The 23,631-nt window shown below is 36.0% G+C and overlaps 1 protein-coding gene across 5 annotated transcripts; it reads right to left on the bottom strand.

Moving 5' to 3' along the window:
• Positions 1-12,564: 12,564 nt before the first annotated feature.
• Positions 12,565-21,527, bottom strand: LOC141623633 (uncharacterized). 5 transcript variants are annotated; one of them, XM_074439750.1, is made up of 4 exons: positions 21,379-21,527; positions 20,867-21,207; positions 19,948-20,009; positions 12,565-18,627 (listed from the first exon to the last, which is right to left on the bottom strand). In XM_074439750.1, the coding sequence occupies exon 4, from the start codon at positions 18,341-18,343 to the stop codon at positions 17,738-17,740; it is 606 nt and encodes a 201-aa protein (XP_074295851.1). In that variant the 5' UTR covers positions 18,344-18,627; positions 19,948-20,009; positions 20,867-21,207; positions 21,379-21,527; the 3' UTR covers positions 12,565-17,737. The 5 variants fall into 5 exon arrangements, with proteins under 5 accessions (XP_074295851.1, XP_074295852.1, XP_074295850.1 ...); XM_074439751.1 differs by having other exon boundaries at positions 20,867-20,905; XM_074439749.1 differs by having other exon boundaries at positions 20,867-21,527.
• Between the last annotated feature and the right edge of the window lie 2,104 nt (positions 21,528-23,631).

Here is a 23,631-nt window from a genome sequence, read left to right as displayed (position 1 = left end):
CCTCTATGATACTCGCAGTATGCATTCTCATCCCAAAATTTAGACTTCTTTTCTGGGTCAGGCGTAGGTCCTATAGGCTGGAGTTTACCTTGTTTCATCAATCTTTTCAGAGCATTGGAGTATGAATCGCCAATGTTTGTGAATTTCCTTTGCGGACTATTATTCTTTGATGATTTGACAAGGTTAACCTCATCAGTCTTGCTAGTAGAGCCATAAGAACGACTCGTTGAGCCTTGATATCCACGACCTACCGTTTTGGACAAGAGTCCTTTACGGATGTCATCTTCAATTCTCGTCCCTAGCACAGTTAGGTCTTTGAAAGACTTTATGTTTTGGTACCTCAATGGTTTGCATAAATAGGTCTCAAATTATCCACGAACGTTTCCACAAGAGTGGCTTCGTCTGTACGTTCAACAAGTCGTGTGCTAGTCTTCCTCCACCTACTTAGGAAGTCGGTGAAGCCTTCTTTCTCATTTTAGGTAAGAACCTCTAGAGTGCGCATGTTGACTTGGATCTCAGCATTATCCGCGTATTTTTTAGTGAATTCAATTGCGGCATCATCCCAAGTGGCAATTTTCTTGTGCTCCAAAGAGTAAAATCATTGCTTAGGAATGGTGTCGAGATATGAAGGAAAGATCCTTAGGAACATCTCGGGTTTGATTCCTTTGATAGACATGTAATCTTTGAAAGCGCGAATGTGGTTCAAAGGGTTCTCATGCCCCTTGAACTTTGGAATGTCAGTCATGTTGAAGTTGGTCGGCAATAGAGCATTCACGGCCTCATACTTACGATTATTCTCCCTGTGGATGTCATATCCCTTAAGGTACATTAGTTGCTCCTCCAAGTATTGGAGTCGCTTTTCAGCTTCAGTAGGACCTAGTGGAGGGTTGACTTCTTGTTGTCCAACAAAGGGTGGAATGTCATCATGCACGCTCGCGTTAGGAACATCATTCTCTACAGGAGGAAGCCTAGTTTCTACAGCAATAATTCGGCCTTCAATAGCATTGAGGCGAGCATAAGCTTGGTCTTGGCTTGTTTGAAGACGAACGAGCGCAGCTAGGATTAGATCATTACCATTTTGGGGTTGCCCATTAACACTTGCGTGACTAGTTCCAGACATCTTTGGAAACTGGGGATAAGAGATCGATGACGAATCAAAACACGATCGACCATTTTAGCACACTTACTCAAAAAAAAGACTCAACTTGTGAATTGGGAGTGTGCCACTGTGTTAAGTAAGGTTTGAAAATGACAAAGTTTTGAAATGTTTGTCCTAAGCAACTGTAGTGTAGTTGTAGGAGTGCTGACTCGAAGTGAAGTTTTGAAATGGGTTTTGAGGCCCGAAGTTCGACTGGACATTTGGACAAAGTTTTGACTCATTTTGCGCTTATTTTTAGGCCACTTTCGAAAATATTTACATTTAAGAAAAGGGGTTTTGATTTTACAGAAATTTTGTCATGATTTTGTTTACAAAATGGTTATCACATATGGTACAAGCATTCATACAGGAATTATAACGGTATGCTGAGTGCATTTAAAAGGGATTTGGCTTAAAAAGTGGGTTGCCATACCAAGCAATCAAACCCTGGTCTGTGGAGAGGCTCGTGCCAAACATGAGTAAGGTCGGTTCCTAGGAAGGCCGAATGAAACGACCTAAGAAGGTCGAGTAATGAAAACCGACAACTGTCTCGTATAAACTATTCCCCAACCTTGTTCAAGTTTCACCCTGGGTAACATGTAAGTGTATGATCACCAGCGGAGTCGCCAAACTGTGGACACGGGCGACGGGGGCACTTGGGACAAGCGTTGCATTTGTGGAGTCGCCACCAATTTTTACGGGAAATTGAAACCGTTCGAATACCTCGTGTCATGTCAAGATACAAAGTAGTGACATGAACACTAAGAACTCGTTACCCTTAGCATTCTATGTCTAGAATGACTCTCGTGGATGTCAATGAACACGGATGTTCACAGAGATCTGGAGTAAGGGGTGTGGGTACGTATTAGGAAGTCCTTTTACTGAACACCTAATCCCGCCCGCCTCGATAGCGGCCTCTACTAATGATGGGAAGTTGTTCATATTTGATATGTTGTCGATTATATGCATGCAATGCAACAATCAATAGGTTAATCCTAGCATGTGAATTAAACTAAGTCGGTGAACAGGTAATTAGCAAACAATGTGGTCGAAGTTGGAGGTTAAATTAATTTACATGTGAGAAACAAATAAATAAACCATAAATAATAAATATGATAAACAAATAGCGATAATTAAAATTACAATAAATTACAACGGATTAACTGATTTACGTCAAAAATACACTCAAGACGGAAATTTGAAGAAAAGAAGAAAATGAAAGAGTTAAAAATAAAGTAGCAAACATAAGACAGATTAAGAGTGATATTATGGTTAATAGTCAATTAATTATGTAATTAAGGATTAGGTCAAAGCGAGAACAGAAGTTCAGGGACAGAACTCATCCCAGAACAGGCGCAGCATTGCTGCGTCCCTTGGAAGAGGCGCAGCTATCACTGCGTCTGTTCCTGGGTTGAGTTCTGGCTGTGAAGTCAGAACCGCGAGTTTGTTAATGTTCGTTTGTATGTCTTATGATTGATTATCGATATTTGACTCAAGTGAAAGTGATTTAACATATTAGTTACATATGAAACCGTCATAAAAGCAATAAACACGAATTAAAACGGATCAAAACGAGTTAGAAACGAATTATAAACGAATTAAGACAAATTAGGTTGTTTACGAAGACGGAAACTAACTTGAAAGAACGTGATAAACTGGAAAGAAGCAATGGAAATATGTACAAAGGGACGAATTCCAGAAACTTGATATGAACAAATCGAGTTTCTAAAATCCGGGTTTGATTTAATGACAAAAACCCGCAAGTATCAATTATAAGGGATTTAAGTCATAAACAAAACGTCATAATTAAAAGGAATACATTAAAATTTATTTATGTATGAAGAAAAGAGAGAAAATAAGAAAATAAAACAAAAGGAACGAAATAACAGAAAAAAAACCGAGGAAGAAGAAGAAGAGTAGAAGTAGCGGCAGCCTCTGGAAGAGGCGCAACAGATGCTGCGACCCTTCGAAGAGGCGTAGCAGCTGCTGCGTTTCTTCTCGACGTCTGGTTGTTGCTGATCCGTAAAAACAGTTTGATAAAAGGGTTTTTAGAAGTCGTTTTTGAATTTATTTTTGACGTAAATCTTACAATAATGAGTACAAAAATAAAATACAATAAAAAAAGATGGGATTTACACCCTCAGACTTACATGATTGACGAAACGAGATTGACTAAGTTAACGTTTAGTGATTGCTCGACTCGAATGTATGAAGTAAGTGCCCTCGTTAGAGGATTTAAATTAAGTTGATTGATGTTGAAGGGAAAGCCAACGTGGTGGCGGATGCCTTAAGTAGAAAGTCCCTCCATACGATACAGTTAGTGATGCATCGTGATAAGTTGCGAGAAGAGTTTGTGAACTTTGTGATCCAAATGGCAAAACCAGGGGCTCCGTCTAATGTGATGTCTGTTGAGAATGATCTGATAAGTGATATTAGAGATTTGCAGGGTGGAGATAATTTTTTGTAGGACAAGCTTGATAATGAAACCGCATTATTTAAGCGCGATGAGAGTGGATTAATTAATTTTCAAACTAGAGTGTGTGTGCCTAATGAAGGAGATCAGAGAAAGAATTATGACTGAAGCACATGCAACGCCGTATTCTGTTCACCCAGGGGGTGATAGGATGTATGAGGATTTGTAAGTATCATTTTGGTGGTCTGTGATGAAAAAGCAAATTGCAGATTTCGTGGCCCGATGTTTGATATGCCAGAAAGTGAAGAGTGAACATCAGAGACCTCAGGGGAAACTACAACCTTTAGAAGTACCTGAGTGGAAATGGAGTTCGATTTCTATAGATTTTATAGCTGGTTTACCAAGGTCACAAAAGGGCAATAATATGATTTGGGTGAGTATTGATAAAAGAAGCAACTGGCTGATGCGTATATACATCATGTACTACGACTCCATGGTGTCCCAAATGACATCGTGTCGGATAGAGATGCTAGGTTTGTTTCTATATTTTGGGGGAAAGGTACAGAAAGCCTTGGGAAATCAGCTCAAGATGAGCATTGCATTTCACCCTGTAGATGCCTCATTTCTACACCTTCCGCCAATCACCCAGTGATGATTGAGCCGCATGTTTGGTACACGGAATGATTTATGACAATCCGTAAGTTTATCATCAAGTGATAGCTCAAATACTTGTGTCTACCCCTTAGTCGTCATCTATGCGTCCCTGGCTGAGTGGAGTCACTTGCGGGAGTGGCTTCACGCCATTAATTCGCCTTCTGTGGAACCCGCCACAGAAGGGATGTGCACATTAATGAACATGGGTTTATCGCTCGATGGAGATTAGCGGGGCTTAGGTGGGAACGGCTGCGGTCCCCCACTGGCGGTGTGGAGTGTCTGTTGCGATGGGTACTCTGGCAGGGCTACACACTTTAGTGTGTAGTCAGTTGTGTGGAGATTTGAGATGGAGACTGGGGTTTGTTGAGCTGTTTGTGCTGTTTGTGATATTGTTCCTTTATGGTATTTGTTTTTGTGTAATTAGTACTGATCCCGTTTAAATGTTTTAAAAACTGTGGTGATCCATTCGGGGGTGGTGAGCAGTTATTGAGCAGGTTTGGTTGATGCGCATGGGATAGCTGGGTTGAGTCATCACGAGCTGTTTTAGAAGTTTTCCGCTGTGTCGAACGTTGTTCTTTAGCTAGTTGGTTTAACATTTGAGAACAGTTGTATTTTCTTTTAACAGTTTTGGAGTTTAGTTGTATCACTTAAACTTTGTAATCATTTAAGTACGTTTCGCTATTGTCCATTTGATTATCATTGCCTCGGGTAACCGAGATGGTGGCGTTCTCATACCTTTAGTGGTCCTGGTATGGCACTTGGAGTATGGGGGTGTCACAACAGCAGCTGCTGCGCCCCTTCTCCAGCTCGTTTCTGCCTATTTTCAGATTTTTCCGTGATTTGTTTCCAAAGTTTGAGTCATTCTATAACTCTTCACATTTTTTAGTATAAATAAAGACCTTCGTTCCACAAATTTTTCATGCGAGTGTCCGCCCTTCTCTTCTCCCTTTGCATTCTAAGACCGTGCTCTAAGCTTTCGACGCCTACATGCTTGATCAATCGACCACGTAAGCTCAGATCATTTTGAGTTCCAGTCACGTTGCATGACCGACCAATTTGACCACAAATCTCATAGTCTTTAATCAACTCCAACCACCTTCTTTGTCTCATATTAAGCTCTTTTTGTGTGAATAAATACTTCAAACTTTTATGGTCAGAGAAACCTTAAAGGGGACACCGAACAAGTAATGTCTCCAAATTTTTAGTGCAAAGACTATAGCCGCCAATTCTAAGTCATGAGTAGGATAATTTTCTTCATAAGGTTTCAACTGTCTAGAAGCATAGGCAATTACTCTTCTATTCTTCATAAGCACATAACCTAACCCATTTTTAGAGGCATCCGTATATACTTCATATTCCTCATTACCATCTGATAAAGCTAGCACTGGAGCAGTAGTTAACTTTTCCTTAAGAGTCTAAAAAGCTTCCTCACACTTATCATCCCATTGAAACTTTTTTGCTTTCTTCATGAGTGTAGTCATAGGTCTAGCTATTTTAGAAAAGTCTTTACCAAATCTTCTATAATAACCAGCTAAACCTAAAAAGCTACGAATTTCTTTTACGGATTTTGGTCTAGGCCACTCCTTCACAGCCTTAATTTTAGCAGGATCCACTGAAACTCCATTTTTAGATATGATATGACCCAGAAAAGCCACTTGATCGAGCCAAAACTCGCACTTAGAAAATTTAGCATACGCCCGTTTTTCCCTCAAAATGCCCAAAATAATACGTACTCCTCTTTCTTGGAGTAAATTAAAATGTCATCAATGAATACACGACAAATTTATCTAGATAAGGCCTAAAAGTTTTGTTCATGAGATCCATAAAGACGGCGGGTGCATTAGTTAACCCAAAGGGCATCACGGTAAACTCATAGTGCCCGTATCTAGTGGAAAACGCATTTTTAGGTACATTTTCAGGCGCTATTTTCAATTGATGGTATCCAGATCGCAAGTCAATTTTAGAGAAAACAGAAGCACCCTTCAACTGATCAAATAAGCCATCAATCCTGGGTAAGGGATACATATTCTTAATGGTAACTTGATTCAACTCCTGATAGTCAATGCATAGCCTTAAGGTTCCATCTTTCTTTTTCACAAATAGCACAGGAGCACCCCAAGGCGAAACACTAGGCCTAATATACCCTTTCTCTATAAGCTCATCTAATTGTTTCTTAAGTTCTTTCATTTCCAAGGGCGCCATTCTATATGGTGATTTAGCAATTGGACCCGTTCCTGACACCAAATCTATCTTAAATTCAACTTTCCTATCTGGGGGCATTCTGGGTATGTCCGCAGGAAAAACATCAACAAACTCACTCACCACATGTACAGCACTTAAGTCAGGATATTCGACCCTCAAATCTCTTATATGACATAAAATCAGTTCACCTCCCCTCGATATATGTTTTGGTCATCTTCATAGCAGAAATAAGCTTCACTCTAGGACTCTTAACACGACCTTTATGAAAGGATTCTATAACCCTCTAATTAAACTCCTTTAATTTTAGATCTAAATATCTCATAAAATTAGATGTAGATCTTATGCATGCATAACATAATAAAATAGAAAAGTAAGAACAAGGTTCCTTACTATGATGAAAACGGGTTTAAGGGCACAAGTAAGAACTCCTTTCTTAACTTGTTCTTGAGCTCAAAGTAAATGGATGATCCCCTTAGTCCCAATAGTGTGAGAACCTCCTTTCAATTGCACCAAGACAACCCCTTAATTATAATTAATATATTAACTAGATATATAATTAGAGACCTTAAAATTAATCTTATTATTATTTCTATTACTACCTTTAGTAATCTAAATATAAGATTTTTGAACAATATTTTTCTAAAACGTAATTTTAGAGAGATAAAGAGAGAAGTAAGAAGTGAATAATCTAAGAATGAATCACTTTGAATAAGAACAATTCTTATCAAATAAAGAGGGGGAAAACCGATGGGTAGGGGGTGGTCTAAGGACCCAATGCATGCCCTTCAACTTTTAGAATTGTTCTTATCAAAAGAACTAGGGTGTAGATTAGGTTAAGAAGTTAATCATTATGTTTTCCACAATATAAAATAATTAACCATCTCACCCCATTTACCTTCTAAAAACCGGTTCCTTTATGTAATATGGAGTCCATTTTATTTTTGTCAATTGTCAATTTGTCATATAATGTGTAACATGTTATTAATAATATTAATGCATATTTAACAATTAAATATCATTACATATATTTAGTCAATTATATATAACCATTGACTAGTAATTCATGATTACAAGTATATAAAATGGTTCATGTTAATATAATCTACAACAGATTGTAATTATAATTAATCGATCATTCTTAATTTAATTGTTTCATAAACAAAGTTTTAGTAATATATAACATTTTATTTACTAAAACGAATCTCATTTAATCGAATTACAATAAAATTCATATTCTCACTCACATATGTAAATTGTTCAATTTTAAGGAATTAATTAATCTGTATCAATATACAATTAATTAATTTGGCTATTAAGGGAATCGTCCTTTAGGTGTGACCTTAAGGGATCAACTGATCACCACCGTCAAACGAAAGTAATGTCAACCTCTAGTCAGCCAATCATTACCGATTAATGTTGATCAGTTGACGTATAAAAATGAATCATCCCTTGTGTATTCTTATCATGAGTTTTAATAATGTGATCGCACTATTGTTGAGGACACATACTCCAACAATCTCCCACTTGTCCGAGACAAGTGTGCATCACCAATTCTCTTGTCCTATTACAATCTCCCACTCAATGCAAGGTGTCTTGCAGGTCGTTCTTGCAAGTGATCATATCAAGAGTGGTTTCCTCGATTTGGAGAGTAACTGTCTGAACGAAATTATCTACCGTAGATACCTTCCGAGCGTGGCCACGCATTTTCAGTTCACTACTCCTCGAGTGGCCCTGAGATTTTTAAATAACCTTGACAAGGGGGTGGACAATTCATATCGCACTATTCCCTTTGTCTAGCCACAGCTCATCATGACCCAAAAGATGCCCATTTGACCTCATTTACGAAAGTCGTAGAGCATAATTTAAAGTCACTCAGAAATTGTGCCAACTTGGGCGAACAGTCTCTAGTCAAAGAATTGACTCAAAAGAATACTATAGTAGCTCTCGCCACGACCAGGCTATGCGAATTACCAGAACTCTATAAGCGGTCACTGCCCGATAGAGTGTCTCATAAAGTCTGCCTATGTGATCGACTAGTCATCTCTTATGACTCTATGGCACTTGAACTTGCCATCAATCGACTCACACTCTAGTCACTAGGAGACGTCACCTTATATATGTGACTAGGGGTGAATACTATGTTAATCTAGTTCACTTTACTAAGGTTCAATATTGTCTCGACAACCTATTTGGAAAACAAAGTATTATAAGAAAAGAGTTGAGTAAAACTCAAACGATGAGTGAATTATCACATATGTAAAATTGATACCATATCAATTACTACATAATCTATAATCCATACTTAATATTGTATATAACTATACATCTCAACTCAATTGAAATGGCATGAATTATCATATTTAGCCTATGAAAAGGCTTTGGTTAGCAAGTTTTAGCAACACCTTGCACTTTCCTAACCTTACTATATACTTTTTCCCTTTGTTATGTATAATCTTTATTATAAAACCCTTGAGTACGTGTCTAGATCCAATCTAGACATAGGCTCTCTTGCCTTAGGATAGCTCTCAATGTCCTCACAGCGAGTAGGAATAGGACTTTCGGTTATTGGAACGAACTACCATAGTTCCTCCAATTCAGAAAACCGAATCCTAATATCATCCCTTCCATCTTGCATATCTTATTATTGCAAGTGTATTCAATTTATGTTGTATATATCTCATTGTTCAACTTCCTAGGACATTTCTAGCAGATATCCTCCTTTAAAATTATAGCCTAGATGGTTCTCCAATCATCCTTATGTGTTTAGAATATGTTTTTGTGTAACTCCTTGCACATAAGACCATCTCATTTCTAAATGCTTAACTTCATATCCTTAGTACTTCCTGAATACTAACTAATGAACTATGTGGCTATATAGAGACTTCTCTTAAAGATTCGATTTATAACATCTCGTTATACTCCAAGTATACGAGGTTTAAGAATGGTAAGACATCTTATCGCAATGAATTAATCTCGCAGCGGAAGCATGTGGATTCAAATTCTTCATGTTCAATACTTTTGAACTCGTTAAAATTCTTATTAACATAAGAATATTAACTTTATGCTAATATCCTCTTAGATCTATCTTTATAGGTCTGGATACCTTAGAGATGTATTATTCTTCTCCTAAATCTTTCATCATTCATAATGATCAATATGTCGCTTACATATAAGACTAGTGACACCACATTACTCCCACTAAACTCCATGTATAAACAAAACTAATCGACAACTCGAGAAAGATTTATCACATGATCAAAACATACAATTCAACTCCTTCTATATTAACTTCTACTTAAGATTTCTTCTTAAGTTTGTATCCTACCTTAGGATAGTTGCGATTTACAAAACTCACGCAAGATGATTTTAAAATCCAACTATATCAAATCATATCCGAATACAATGAAGTGTTGTTGTTGCGTGCAAAACCCTTTGCCACCAACCAACCAAGCTAAATAAACATTTTCATGTTTATGCTTATTTCGGACTCTTGTGGAGTTGAGACTAGATAAAGCATTTTAAGAAGTTACAGGTTTATTACTTTCAAAAGGTAACATGACTCCTGTCCATTTTAGGTTTCGAAGAAATAATTACTGATTTTGACCAAGAAAGAACATCTTCCTACGTCTTATTCTCAGTTTGTGGCTCTTGAACATTTTCTCCCACTCTGTCTTTAAGAAATAATCCTCTTTTCACAAAAGACAGCGTCACGAGCCACAAACCTGTTGTTCTCGTGATAGTTGGGTTACAAAGCCATATGCTTTCTTCCGAAACAAGCTACAACTTAGGTACCATGCCTAATCATATCATATATGAATTGTACTTAATTGCTTTAACTATATTTTGTTTTAGTGGAATAAATAAATACTAGACAAATTGTGATAGAAACTACTTCCAACTTTATAGTAAAGATTCAATCATATCGTAATGAAAGTGAACTTGTGATACTATGTCACTCTCTTTTGGTGCAGATAAAAGTCATCACTTTATTGTTCCCCATTTTAACAAAGTACTAATACTTTGGTTTTTATACTTCATAAGAAGAATTCACTGAACTTATTCAAAGAATTTCTCTTCTTACCTCATTAAGCGGATACCAAGTATCTACCTAGTTTGTTGATAGAAGAGATGAATAAGTAATAACCTTTTCGGATTGAAATTATATTCGACCATACACATTGAACTGTAATTTGGCAAATAACTTATTCTATTTGCTATACTTTTCAAAAAAAGTAACGAAACATCTTTCTTTGAATACAAGATACGCACATTTCATGAGATTCACAATCGAATGGTGTGGGATACTAGTCAAAACTAGTTTTAATGCGATTTTCAATCGAGAAATGAGAAATAATTTGGGGTCACCAACTCGAGTCTTGTATATATATGACATTTTATTTCTAGTTTGAATATAGTTACCTGATTTGTATGGTCTCACCATAAATTTAATCGTGGTATGTTAGGGCACAACGCTTGTTTTAATTGCATAATTGAGAAACCCTTTGCGTTTTATACAAAAACTTGAATTATATTCTTATTTAGAGTTGATGTACATTATAACAATTATTGTGGTACATTTCTAAATACAAAACTAAAATGAGTACGCTACAACATTCATATGTTCATGGATAAAATGGCAACTACCCTAATTCCATTCATGCAAATTTCTGAACTTATTCTTTCTAGTCGTCATATGATTATTCAATGTTAGGATTGTAAGGATTTACAAAACCCTCGCATTGTGTTATGAACACATCCTCCTCTAAATTCCCATTTAGAAAGGTGGTTTTGACATCCTTTTGCCATATTTCATAATCATGAAATGTGGCAATTTCTAACATGATTCACAAATTTGTACCAAATACTCATCATGTGGTAATTGGCAAGAATGCAATGTCAATGTCATAGATATTCAGGAAGGAATATGTTGGAGTCACACGACCAACTTCCTAGATCTTTACTTATTTGGGGTTTGTATCTATTTAAGTGTCTAACACCTTCTCTTTCGAACCTAGTTCTATCCGTAACGATTAAGATAGGTACTTACTTCTTATTGCTTCCACTCACTTTAAGAATTTCTACTTGATGAAGACTTATCTTCATATAAATTCCTAGTTAATCCTTCACAAGGATGAACTCTATTGTGGTATTTAGTCAATCAAAATTTCTGACAAATCAATTTACCAATTTAACATTGTCATGTTCTTAACAACTTAAGTGCTTGACGACAAGTGTTTAGCTTGAGCAATAAGACTTTTGAACCATAGATGCATAGATGATATTATCAAAACATTTTTTAACTAATCATTACCTCTAGTCATATTTCTTCACAAGAAATCATACATAGGCATGTTAGGAATTTTAAGATGCTAATCTTATATGACATAGGGCAACTCCTATCGAGTTCTATGGAATAGAACGATTCCTATGAAACTAGTCCATGCCCTATTTAAACGGTTCATTTAAGGATTTATAAAGAGATTATACTTGTCATTAGTAATAGTGGTTTAGCGGAGACTCGTGTTATAATCGAATGATATCGTATATGAGTAGGAGCGATGATAAAGAACAATATAAAACAACGAAATAATGGGAAAAGAAACATTCATCGTTAAAATATGAAAACATTTTAGCATGTTTTTGCATTTATATAATGACCTCCACCCAATTATATAAATGATTCCGAGATCCAAATCCATATTAACTCGGGCACGGGGAAACTAATACATCCCTCATTAATATAACTCGGTAGGTTAACTCTTTAACCGATTCAACAATTAGAACTCTCGGTCGATGAAATTACGTTAAGTTCATCTTCTAGCCCCGAAACATAAGACTAGTCTTCATGTCCCGTTGAGTCCAACCAAATTTCGCGTGTAATAACTTGTTATTACCCCATTTACCCAATGAAAAATGAAAGTACCCCGAGAAACCGAATCTACCCCAAATGTCAAAGGGATTCATGGGTCCTACTATTTGGGAAGGCTAATCTCAATTTTAAATATGTGAGAGGTCTTGTCGATTTATTATCTATCACTTTTATGTGAACTATATTAGTGAACTAATGATCATTATAATCGACACGGACGAAAAAACGATGTGCAAATATAAAAATGCATGTGATGTTAATGGCGATTTGGCAATGCATGCAAATATATAAAGCAAGCAACTAAAGTAAAATAAATTTCCTAGTATGGCATTTCCTAAAATATAAAATCTTATATTCTATTACAAATTCAAAAACCAACTCCTTTGATCCCTTGAATCTTCACGTGACATGCTTCCCAAGGATAGACACCGTCTCGATCGAAATTCCTTTCCGAATGGCACCGTCTTTTAGAAACTCCGGAATTACAAATAATTAAATAATAAAATGTACATTGTACTTCCTATTATACATTTGTAAAATAAAATCTAATAAAACAAAATAAAAGTGATACGAGATCACAATAAATTACAACCAAATCAATATTCTCTTACATTACGGGTAATATCGATTAAACTAAGGCCATACTAAGATAAAATTACATAATTCAAAGTTATATAAAAGAAATATGACATTCATCAATAGAAAAATGCAGCATTATAATATGTATCTAACATGCCAATTTAATGTGCCAAATCGCCCTACTTAAATCTTATATCGTATATAATCCGGTTTTATGGAAATGCGTGATAATAACTTACTAAAATCACAAATCAATACTTAAATCAAATTTAAGCCCAAGTTAATTATCCTAACCTTCTTAGGACTCAAAAATTAGTCTTCACTAAACATTTGACAATAATTCAACTTGGTTTTGTATTATTGCTTATTTAAACTTCTCTTAATTATAACAATTATGAAATGATTCCCAATAAATCATAAAAAATTTGAAAAATTCAAAATCACCTTTTTGTAAATACTGGAATATTATCAAGATTCCAAAAACTCAAAAAAAATTGCCATCTAAATATTAGTAATTTACTACATTAATAAATCGTATAAATCATAACCCTTACCATTTAATTCCAAATTAAACATAAAAATTATGAAAAAATCAAAATCAAAATTTTGAACATTCTTAAAAAATTTCCAGAACCTGGAAATGGCAAAATTTCAATCAAAAATTTTGAATTAATTTTCATGACTAATACAGTTGCCCTTTTATCGATTTTATCACATAAAAATCAATAAACATACCAAATCAATCAAAATTAATCATGCAACTTTATATCTGATGTTCATATCGTATATAAAATTTTAGGGAAAAATTTCATGCCATAAAATTCATTTTAGCTATTTTTGCTAAAAATAGTCACTATTTATATCCTTTTAACCATTAAAATTATAAATCATGCATAATAAATCACATTTATCTCAAATATTACATACAATCTTTAAAATATACATGTGACAACATATTAAAATTTTGTGGCCTTTTATGAAGTTTAACTATTTTTAGTCATTCAACCTCCATTTATAGCATTTTTATCACATAAAAATCATAAATCATGCAATATTAATCACATTAATATAAAATTTTACATACAATAATTAAAATATGCATGTGAGGTCATACTAAAATTTCATGGTCAGAATCGAAGTTTGACTATTTTTAGTTAAAAAATGTCATTTTATTCATTAAAATGCAATTATTTTACTAAAAATTATTAAAATAAGCAATAATCATCCATAAATCATCAAAATGACATAAATATATTTTAGGACCAGAATACATAACATGCAAAATAATTTCGTGGCGTTATCACATAAATCACAAAATTTTTAGTTTTATATGTTATACATTTAACTCGGAAAAACAATAAACCGATTATGCATGCAACAACCATAGCTCTTGATACCACCTTTTTTTTTAATTAGGTAAAAAAATTAGGTTGATCCTCTAGGGTAGGACCAACTTATCTCATCCTTTCGAATAACTTATCTCATCCTTTCGAATAAGGGAGGTAAGTTGAAGCCACCGGCTATCAAACCACCTCGAAAGAGTTGGACATGAATGTCCAATAGTAGCCATGAAGTCAGCAACCTTGTTGGCTTCACGAAAGCAATGTTTAATTATCATTTCATCGAATAAATGAAGGTCTAATTTTACATCCTTGATAATACTAGAAATTTCCCAAGGAATTTGTCAAGTACCTCGAATTGAGTTAATAACACATAAATTATCACCCTCCACAATTAACTTTGAGATTCCTAAGTATTTAGCTGCTAAAATACCTTTTTTTAAAGCCAGAGCTTCCGCAACAAAGATATTATTTGATCCGCACTTTTTTGCTCCCAACAAAACGACTTTACCATTGTGATCTCTTATAGAATATCCTAAAGCAGCTTTATTACCTTCTATTCTTGATCCGTCAAAATTTAGCTTTAGGAAACCATTTCTAGGTTTTTCCCACCAAATTTCTTCCTTACTAGAGTTGTTTCTAGCTGACTCTTCTATCTCGGGATTGTTGAGATCCTTAAATCTAGTCACATTCCAGGTCTTAGTGCTATTATTACATAAAGTAATAAGTTTGCTGATACTTAAATTAACATTATTAAATATAATATCATTTCTATGAAACCATGCATTCCACCAAATAAAAATAATCTTAATGAAATCATCTTTTGGAATTAAATCCTTGAGATAATTAAGTTTCGTTAGAAAACTTTGACTTGTAATAGTATCATACTTTGACAAAAACTCGTTGAAACTAATAATGTTCAGGTCTTGGATGACAGACCCAATCAAAGGACATTCGTAAAAGAAATGATCTTACCACTTGAAAGGAGTCTATAACCCTCTAATTAAAATCCTTTAATTTTAGATCTAAATATCTCATAAAATTAGATGTAGATCTTATGCATGCATAACATAATAAAATAGAAAAGTAAGAACAAGGTTCCTTACTATGATGAAAACGGTTTTAAGGACACAAGTAAGAACTCCTTTCTTAACTTTTTCTTGAGCTCAAAGTAAATGGATGATCCCCTAAGTCCCAATAGTGTGAGAACCTCCTTTCAATTGCACCAAGACAACCCCTTAATTATAATTAATATATTAACTAGATATATAATTGGAGACCTTAAAATTAATTTTATTATTATTTCTATTACTACCTTTAGTAATCTAAATATAAGATTTTTGAACAATATTTTTCTAAAACTTAATTTTAGAGAGATAAAGAGAGAAGTAAGAAGTGAATAATCTAAGAATGAATCACTTTGAATAAGAACAATTCTTATCAAATAAAGAGGGGGAAAACCGGTGGGTAGGGGGGTGGTCTAAGGACCCAATGCATGCCCTTCAACTTTTAGAATTGTTCTTATCAAAAGAACTAGGGTGTAGATTAGGCTAAGAAGCTAACCATTATGTTTTCCACAATATAAAATAATTAACCATCTCACCCCATTTACCTTCTAAAAACGGGTTCCTTTATGTAATATGGAGTCCATTTTATTTTTGTCAATTTGTCATATAATGTGTAACATATAACATGTAACATGTTATTAATAATATTAATGCATATTTAACAATTAAATATTATTACATATATTAATTCAATTATATATAACCATTGACTAGTAATTCATGATTACAAGTATATAAAATGGTTCATGTTAATATAATCTACAACATATTGTAATTATAATTAACCGATCATTCTTAATTTAATTGTTTCATAAACAAAGTTTTAGTAATATATAACATTTTATTTACTAAAACGAATCTCATTTAATCGAATTACAATAAGATTCATATTCTCACTCACATATGTAAATTGTTCAATTTTAAGTAATTAATTAATCTGTATCAATATACAATTAATTAATTTGTCTATTAAGGGAATCGTCCTTTAGGTGTGACCTTAAGGAATCAACTAATCACCACCGTCAAACGACAGTAATGTCAAACTCTAGTCAGTCAATCATTACCGATTAATGTTGATCAGTTGACGTATAAAAATGAATCATCCCTTGTGTATTCTTATCATGAGTTTTAATAATGTGATCGCACTATTATTGAGTACACATACTCCAACACTTTATAGGATACTCTCACATTTTTAGGCCCTCTTAAAGAAACTTTGCTATGCCAACAATCAATATTACCCCTCTGAGCTCCCAACCAGTCCATCCCCAATATGACATCAAAATAGGGTAATGGAAATTCTATTAGGTCTGCCTTAAAATCATGACTACCAATGAGCACAGATATACTCTTATACACGTTTCCACAAATAACTAAGTCCCCAGATGGCATAACAAAATCATAGTTTACAATTTCACTAGGCTTTAGGTTAAGTTTCCCCACAAACTTAGTTGAAACAAACGAATGAGATGCACCACAATCAAACAGAACATGAGCTAAAACAGAGTTCACTAGAAAATTACCCGAAACAATTTCTGCATTTTCAGCTTCTTCTCTATTCATGACATAAAACTTTCCAGTGGGTTTCTTGTTGCCTTGTGCTACATTCACCTGCCTCGCAGGTTTGCTAACAGCTGAAGTAGAATTAGCTTGAGTCGGTGTCGGGTTCTTAAAATTATTAACTGACGCTGAACCAGCATAGTTGTTGTAGTTGTTGTTCTTTGCTTAACCCTGAAACCGATTACTCTGAGCGACACTCGCACTAGCAGATCAGAAGGTACAATACTCGGCTTGCAAGCTTCCTTGCCTCTACATTCAAACTCACGATGTCCCAAAAATCCACACCAGTTACATATAGACCTGGCAAAAGCAACCCGACCCGATTGACCCGACCCGAAAAAGCTGACCCGAGACCCGAAGTGACCCGAACTACATCACCCGAATGTGACCCGAAAACCCGAATTGACCCGACCCGACCCGAACACGACCCGAGCTTCCTTGACCCGTACTGGCCCGACCCGAAAATGACCCGATCCAGAACCACTAAACCCGAAAATGATCCGACAAAATATAACTCTAATTGAACCGAAAAGACTTGAAATGACTATTTCTCTATTATTCATTGACCCGAAAATGACCCGACCCAAAATGACCCGACCCGCTTGACCCGAAACAGACCCGACAACAAACCCGAAATAGACCCGAAACCCGAAAAGACCCGTCCCGACCCGAATTAACCCGAACTCAACGAGAAACCCGAATTGACCCGACCCGAATTGGCCCGACCCGAACCCGACCCGTTGACCCGTTTTGCCAGGTCTAGTTACATATCACCTTTTTCCTGTCACAATCAACACCAGGGTGATCGCCATTACACCGTTTGCAGTAGTAATGACGCTTAGGCTCTTGACTAACTACCTGACTCCTATTTCGCCAATTATTTCCTCCTTCTTTATTTCCAACACCTCCAAAAGATCACGATTTATTACGTAAATTACTATTATTATTGTGACTGAAGTTACCTCTCTTAGCTGGGGTGTCGGATTGACTCCCCTGCAACTCCTTCCTTTTATTATTACCTACAGCTACAATTCCCATTTCAGCTTCCATTTTCTGATTGCTTCTCTCAATATTAACAACTCTTGCATAAATTTCTTTCAAAGTAGTAAAAGTTTCACCAGCAAACCTACCCTTAATCTTCCAACTTAGCTTATCCTCAAATCTAGCTGCTTTAGTACGCTCCGTAGGCACCAACTCCTTAGCAAAGCGACCCAGTTCCACAAATTTAGTATAAAAGTCCTTCACAGACATATCATCAATTTGCTTCAAATCACCCAAATTAGCAAGTTTTTTACTTTTAACATGATCGGGAAAGTACTCATACTCAAGCATCTCCTTAAGGTCATCCCAATCTTTTTCATAAAGTATGGATACTCCCTCGGCATTTCTCCTTCTAACGGGTTTCATAAAGTCCTCTTTAATTGTTTGCCCCCAAATGCCAGTATCTTCCTTAAGGTAATATACGGCTATTCTAGCCTGAAACTCCGCGGGACACCCTACAGCCAAGAAAATTTTCTCCATCTCTCTAACCTAGTTATCTAGCTCATTTGGGTCCCCCTTTCCAGTAAAAGATGGTGGTCTTTTCTTTTGCACCGCTTCGTACATAAGCGTGCAATGTGAGGTGCACCATCTTGTTCATTCTCAGCCCTTTCATTCATACTTTCTACCCTTTCACTTATACTCCTACTAACTGCTGTCATCTGTTGCACACCTTGGAGAATAGCACCATTCTGGGCAACCATTTGTGCCATTATGGCAGCCATATCAACATTGTTCTCAGGTTCTCTTCGAGGAGGCATTGTCAACTATATGAATAAACATTATATTTGTAAGCTCAAGTATGTTGATCTCATAATGAACAGTAACCAATTCCATATTAAAGTAAACCCATCTCCTCTAAATTTTTAGGTATGACAATTTTATTAGTTATCCAATAGGCTCTAACTAAATTAGCAATGACTACTAGGACGGCTCTAAGGCAAATTCTAAATGTAACAAGTAAAACATTAATATGCAATGCACCCATCCTACCCCACACTCTTTTTTTTTTTTAAATATGAAAAGTTTTTTTTTTTTTAAATTGTTTCAAATTTTGTAAAACTTATTTTCTTTTTGGAAAACCAAGGACTCTGATACCAACTGTAACAGCCCTAAATTTTCACGACCAAAGACGATAAACTAGATATGGAAAAATTCACGGCTGTCACTTCACACTTAGCTGAAAATGCCAAGTGCAAGGTAAATACAGAGTCAACCTTTAAAAACAAAGTGTACATCTCAAAACTTCATCAAATAATTAAGACGTTGCAGCGGAAGACTTAAGTCTTACAAAATCTAAAACAATAATTGAAATTCAAATCCGACGGTCTTATAAAAGTATAAATAAATTAAGACGTAGTCTTTATTCAAAATTCTTCCACGCTCGTACTACTCCCCGGATCCAATATGCACCCATGCAGCATCTCAATTGTACCTATCAACTTTACCCAAAAACACAATAGGTACAGGTTCCAGTGGGGGAACGACCCAAAACATAAGGATGTCAGCAAAGCTGAGTTTAAGAAAATAAGAAATATTGACAAATTCACAAACAGTATTATAAATTAACAAAGCTTCGAAACCAAAGTAAAAACAAGAAATATATTCCAAAACCAATTGCTGTAAATCCAATAATATTAACCAAATAACTCAAAATCCATAACTTTTACCACCTGTGTGCCAAGGTCCTACCCTTGACACGGTCTAGAGGCACCACCTGTGCTTTGTTAGACTCATAAAAGTGCGCACCTCTCACATTTGGACAGTCAGTAGGATGAAACCGCCAAGGGAGAAAGTCTAACTACCTAGCGAATGGGGGCCGAACAATCCCCACCCAAATGAAGTCGAGCCAAGAGTTAAATTTTCGGGACGAAATCCCAGGAGCGTCAAACACGACCTTAAACCTTCTAGACCGGGAGAAAACCAAATTTTCCAAAGCGGCCTGAGCCGAAACCATTCCAATGTGTAATATTCAAAATTTAGAAGTACAAGTAGAAATTCATGGGTGTTAAAATATTATAAAAACAGTTTAAACGTAAACCGAACATGCTCTTTACTTAAATTTAAACAGGGTAAAAGTCCTTTACCTCTCAAGGCGATCAATCCAAGCTAGCTTAATCCAAAAATTCTTTTACTTCAAAACCACAAGCTACAGGTATAGAAAATTATCCGGTTACTACTCTATCAAAAAGAAAATAATCCAAACTTATAAAATAGACTCGGTAGTACGTAGGCTCGCTTTACATCTCATCAGGTGATCATAACTTAAACTGATCTCTTAAAGAAACGCTCAATTACCCGAATACATTACCTACCCATTAAACACGATCTATGAATCCAAGCCGATAAAGCCATACACAAAGTTAATAGGTTAGAAATATTGGCCCAAGTGCATAATTTGTAGCTCAGCATAACGAGATCCGTAAAGCATTCTACTCCATCCTAAACTAACAATTTGTGTAATCACAGCCAAAAGCCATCACCCAAACTCATACTCTTATTCATTCGTGTACAAGGACCAAAGCCACTCAACTTCTAATTATTTTTATTTCCAACTAACACATCACCCACAATTAAGCTCCCCATAAGACAATAACACTACACCCTACAAGATGGTATGTGCAATAATAAATAATATGATTGATCAATTTAATAGTAGCTTAAGCCAATGTCCACAGCAACTTAGCAACAATACTGACCCCTTCCGAAACTCCCTATACTGCAGCGAGCACAACCAATAACACAGTACCCCAACACAGTGACACATTTCGGTAATAAACCCAGACAAATCAACTTTAATTCCAACAAATACTCCCCATAACTTGTATAAAATTCCTTATAATATCATTTTAATTCTCATTAAACTTACCAAACCTGAAATAAAAGTATCACAAACACTAACAACACCAAGCCACGACAATCTCGACCTCAATTTAACAAATCGTATAGTATTCTAGAAAGACTATTTACCAAACTGGGCTAAATGATAAAAGATAAAATACTTACAATTTATTCACAACAAAGGACGGTAGAGACGGTTGATCACTGGCGAGTCCAGGTGTGCAAGTACGCAGGTCAGACAAGGAGAAGAAAAAGAAGGGGAAAGAGGCGGAGAGGAGGAGATGAATGTTGGGACTTCTAGATGATTAAATTAGGTTTTGTCCTTTTGTCAAACTCTTAAACCGGGTACAAGGCTTTACTAGAAAGCTTCTCTTTTTTTTGTCCTTTGGGTCGTAATTAAGTCTAAGCCCAACATTAAACTCAGTTTCGCTATAATCTTTCACATCCGAAATAAATTAAAACCCATGACTACAGAGAACTCGGGTAAGTTTATTTCCCAGAACGATCTGAAATTCCAAAACTTCCAATTTAGCATCTCTGTAGTAACTAATTAGAATAAGAAGAATACTAATTTTTTGTAAATAAATTCATAAAATAACGGGGTGTTACATAATATACTAAGAAAATTTAAGGTTTACTAAGATAAGATTAAGGAAACAAAGTGTAAATCGACTTACATATGATGTGGATGAACTATGGAGGAAGGATGGCAAGAACTATTCAAATGTGGAGGCTAGAGTTTTAGAGGATAAGTGTAGGTGGTTGTTGGTGAGTGTTTAGAGAGTTTAGAGAGTGGTAGGATTAGGTTGGGAGTGATTTTAGGTGGGGGAAATTTGAAAAGGATAAGGCCCAAAAGCGACACACCACCAACAAAATCTCGTGTAAAACTGGACTCGACCAGGCACTCGGTCAAGTGTCTGGTCCACTCGATTGAGTGGGACTCCACTCGGTCGAGTGACCAAGTTTCAGAAACTTCCAGCCTCAAACCAAATTCCACCCGGTCCTCCACTCGGCCGAGTGGATGGTCTACTCGGTTAAGTGCGGTATTTATAAATGCGAGGTAGTACAATAGTACACATCACATTTGAAACACATTTGATACACCTCATGATTGATATCATTCGCTAAATTCATCACATTTTCATGCCAACCACATTGCTCATAAAAATCACCACATTACTCACATATCCACATAATCCACATCATGATACTTGACCTTTTATAAGCATACATACATTCACTTTATACATACATACAAACACGCATACTCACAACGATCCCCTCGACACACCCTATAGTGACCGGCTTGAAGTTGTAAGGGCCATAGTGCGGTCTTAGGACGTCTCTTATACCTTTGCGGTAGCTCCAAACAATTCCTACCTGGGTTCATTTTATTTAGACGCTCTATGTTCATTTTGTTCATTGGTTTTAAGTTCTAAAATCGTCGATCTCATACTACTTTGTAACACCCCAATACACCAAGGTGCCTTACTAAGGACCACCTTAGCATATCGAGGTGCTATCATCTCGGTTGCCCGAGGTAAAGTGTATCAAATGGACCATAATAGAACGTTTATTAAAAGTACAAACTGTTTAACCAAACTGAAGTTGAATACCAAACCAAAACTGTTTACAATTCCGAAAAGAAACCAAAAGAAAAGTTAATGTTTAAGACAACAACAGAAGCTAACTAAAGAACATGTGATGACTCTGCCCTGTCCATATCCCGCGAGCTACATCCACATCCAATACCTGCTAAACCAACTGCTCACCATCCTCGAATAGATCACCACAGTTTTGAAAACAATAACGGGGTCAGTCAACTGCATATTCAAAATAAGAAATCACAATACACAATCCAATCCAAATTGTACATCCTCCAAACTCCAATAGTAACCAGTAACCGACTACAACCGACTACACACCGAGGTGTGTAGCCCTGCCAGGTTACCCATCGCAACGGGTAACCTCGCCGCCAGTGGGGCCGTAGCCGTACCACCTAAGCCCTGCTCATCGCAACGAGCGAACCCAGCTCATTAATGTGCACATCCCCTTGTGACGGGAGCCACAAGGGGCGAACATGGGGTTGGAACCATCTCCCGAAAATGGTCCCACAACAACAACCGATCACAGTACAATCTCAATCACAATGATAACAATACCAACAATCAATCACAATCACATCTTATAATCAATTATACAACCGACTAAGTAGGGAAACCCTACCTTTTCGCAATCCGTTACACTACAACCAATCATACAAATGCACAACGAGTACCACATCGTCACCTACAATAATGCGAATCAAACAATACTAATCACAATCAACACAATCAATCACTACCCGCAATCCAACCCAAATTAGGGTTTGCATCATCTCTAAATAATAACCATAAACTGAAATAAGAAATATTAGAGACTTACCCACGCTATTGACACGGAAACGAGATGCAAGAACCCATAATTAATCAATCTAGGCTTAGGAGATGATGAAGATGATTAGAGAAGAATGAAACGTCGTTTAGGTTTGTGAAAAATGATTTTAAAAACTGATTACACGATATTTATACTTCTCTAATCACCTTAACCAAAACCGCATAAAATAACGTAACTGAACCGGATACTCGATTGAGTACCTGACATACTCGACCGAGTACGCTATACTCGACCGAGTACCAACAAGCTCGGTCGAATGCTAACACTCTAGAAGCCAAACTCCAATCACCCGATAACCCACTCGATCGAGTATCTCCCACTCGACCGAGTTCCATATACTCAGAGACATGTGGTATTACCGTGTGTATAAAATGAGAGGGGGAAAATGGAAAAAGAAGAAAATTTGTGTAGCATTTAGTAAAAAGATGTGCGGGAAATAACATGTCCCTTAAATAAAATCAAATGTAGGATATCAGGAATCTCCAGTAGAATAA

The sequence above is a fragment of the Silene latifolia genome, chromosome X (genome assembly GCF_048544455.1).
Source record: "Silene latifolia isolate original U9 population chromosome X, ASM4854445v1, whole genome shotgun sequence".
NCBI classification, from domain to species: domain Eukaryota; kingdom Viridiplantae; phylum Streptophyta; class Magnoliopsida; order Caryophyllales; family Caryophyllaceae; genus Silene; species Silene latifolia.
Note: the sequence above shows the minus strand (reverse complement) of the source record. Positions and strands in the feature narration are given on the sequence as shown.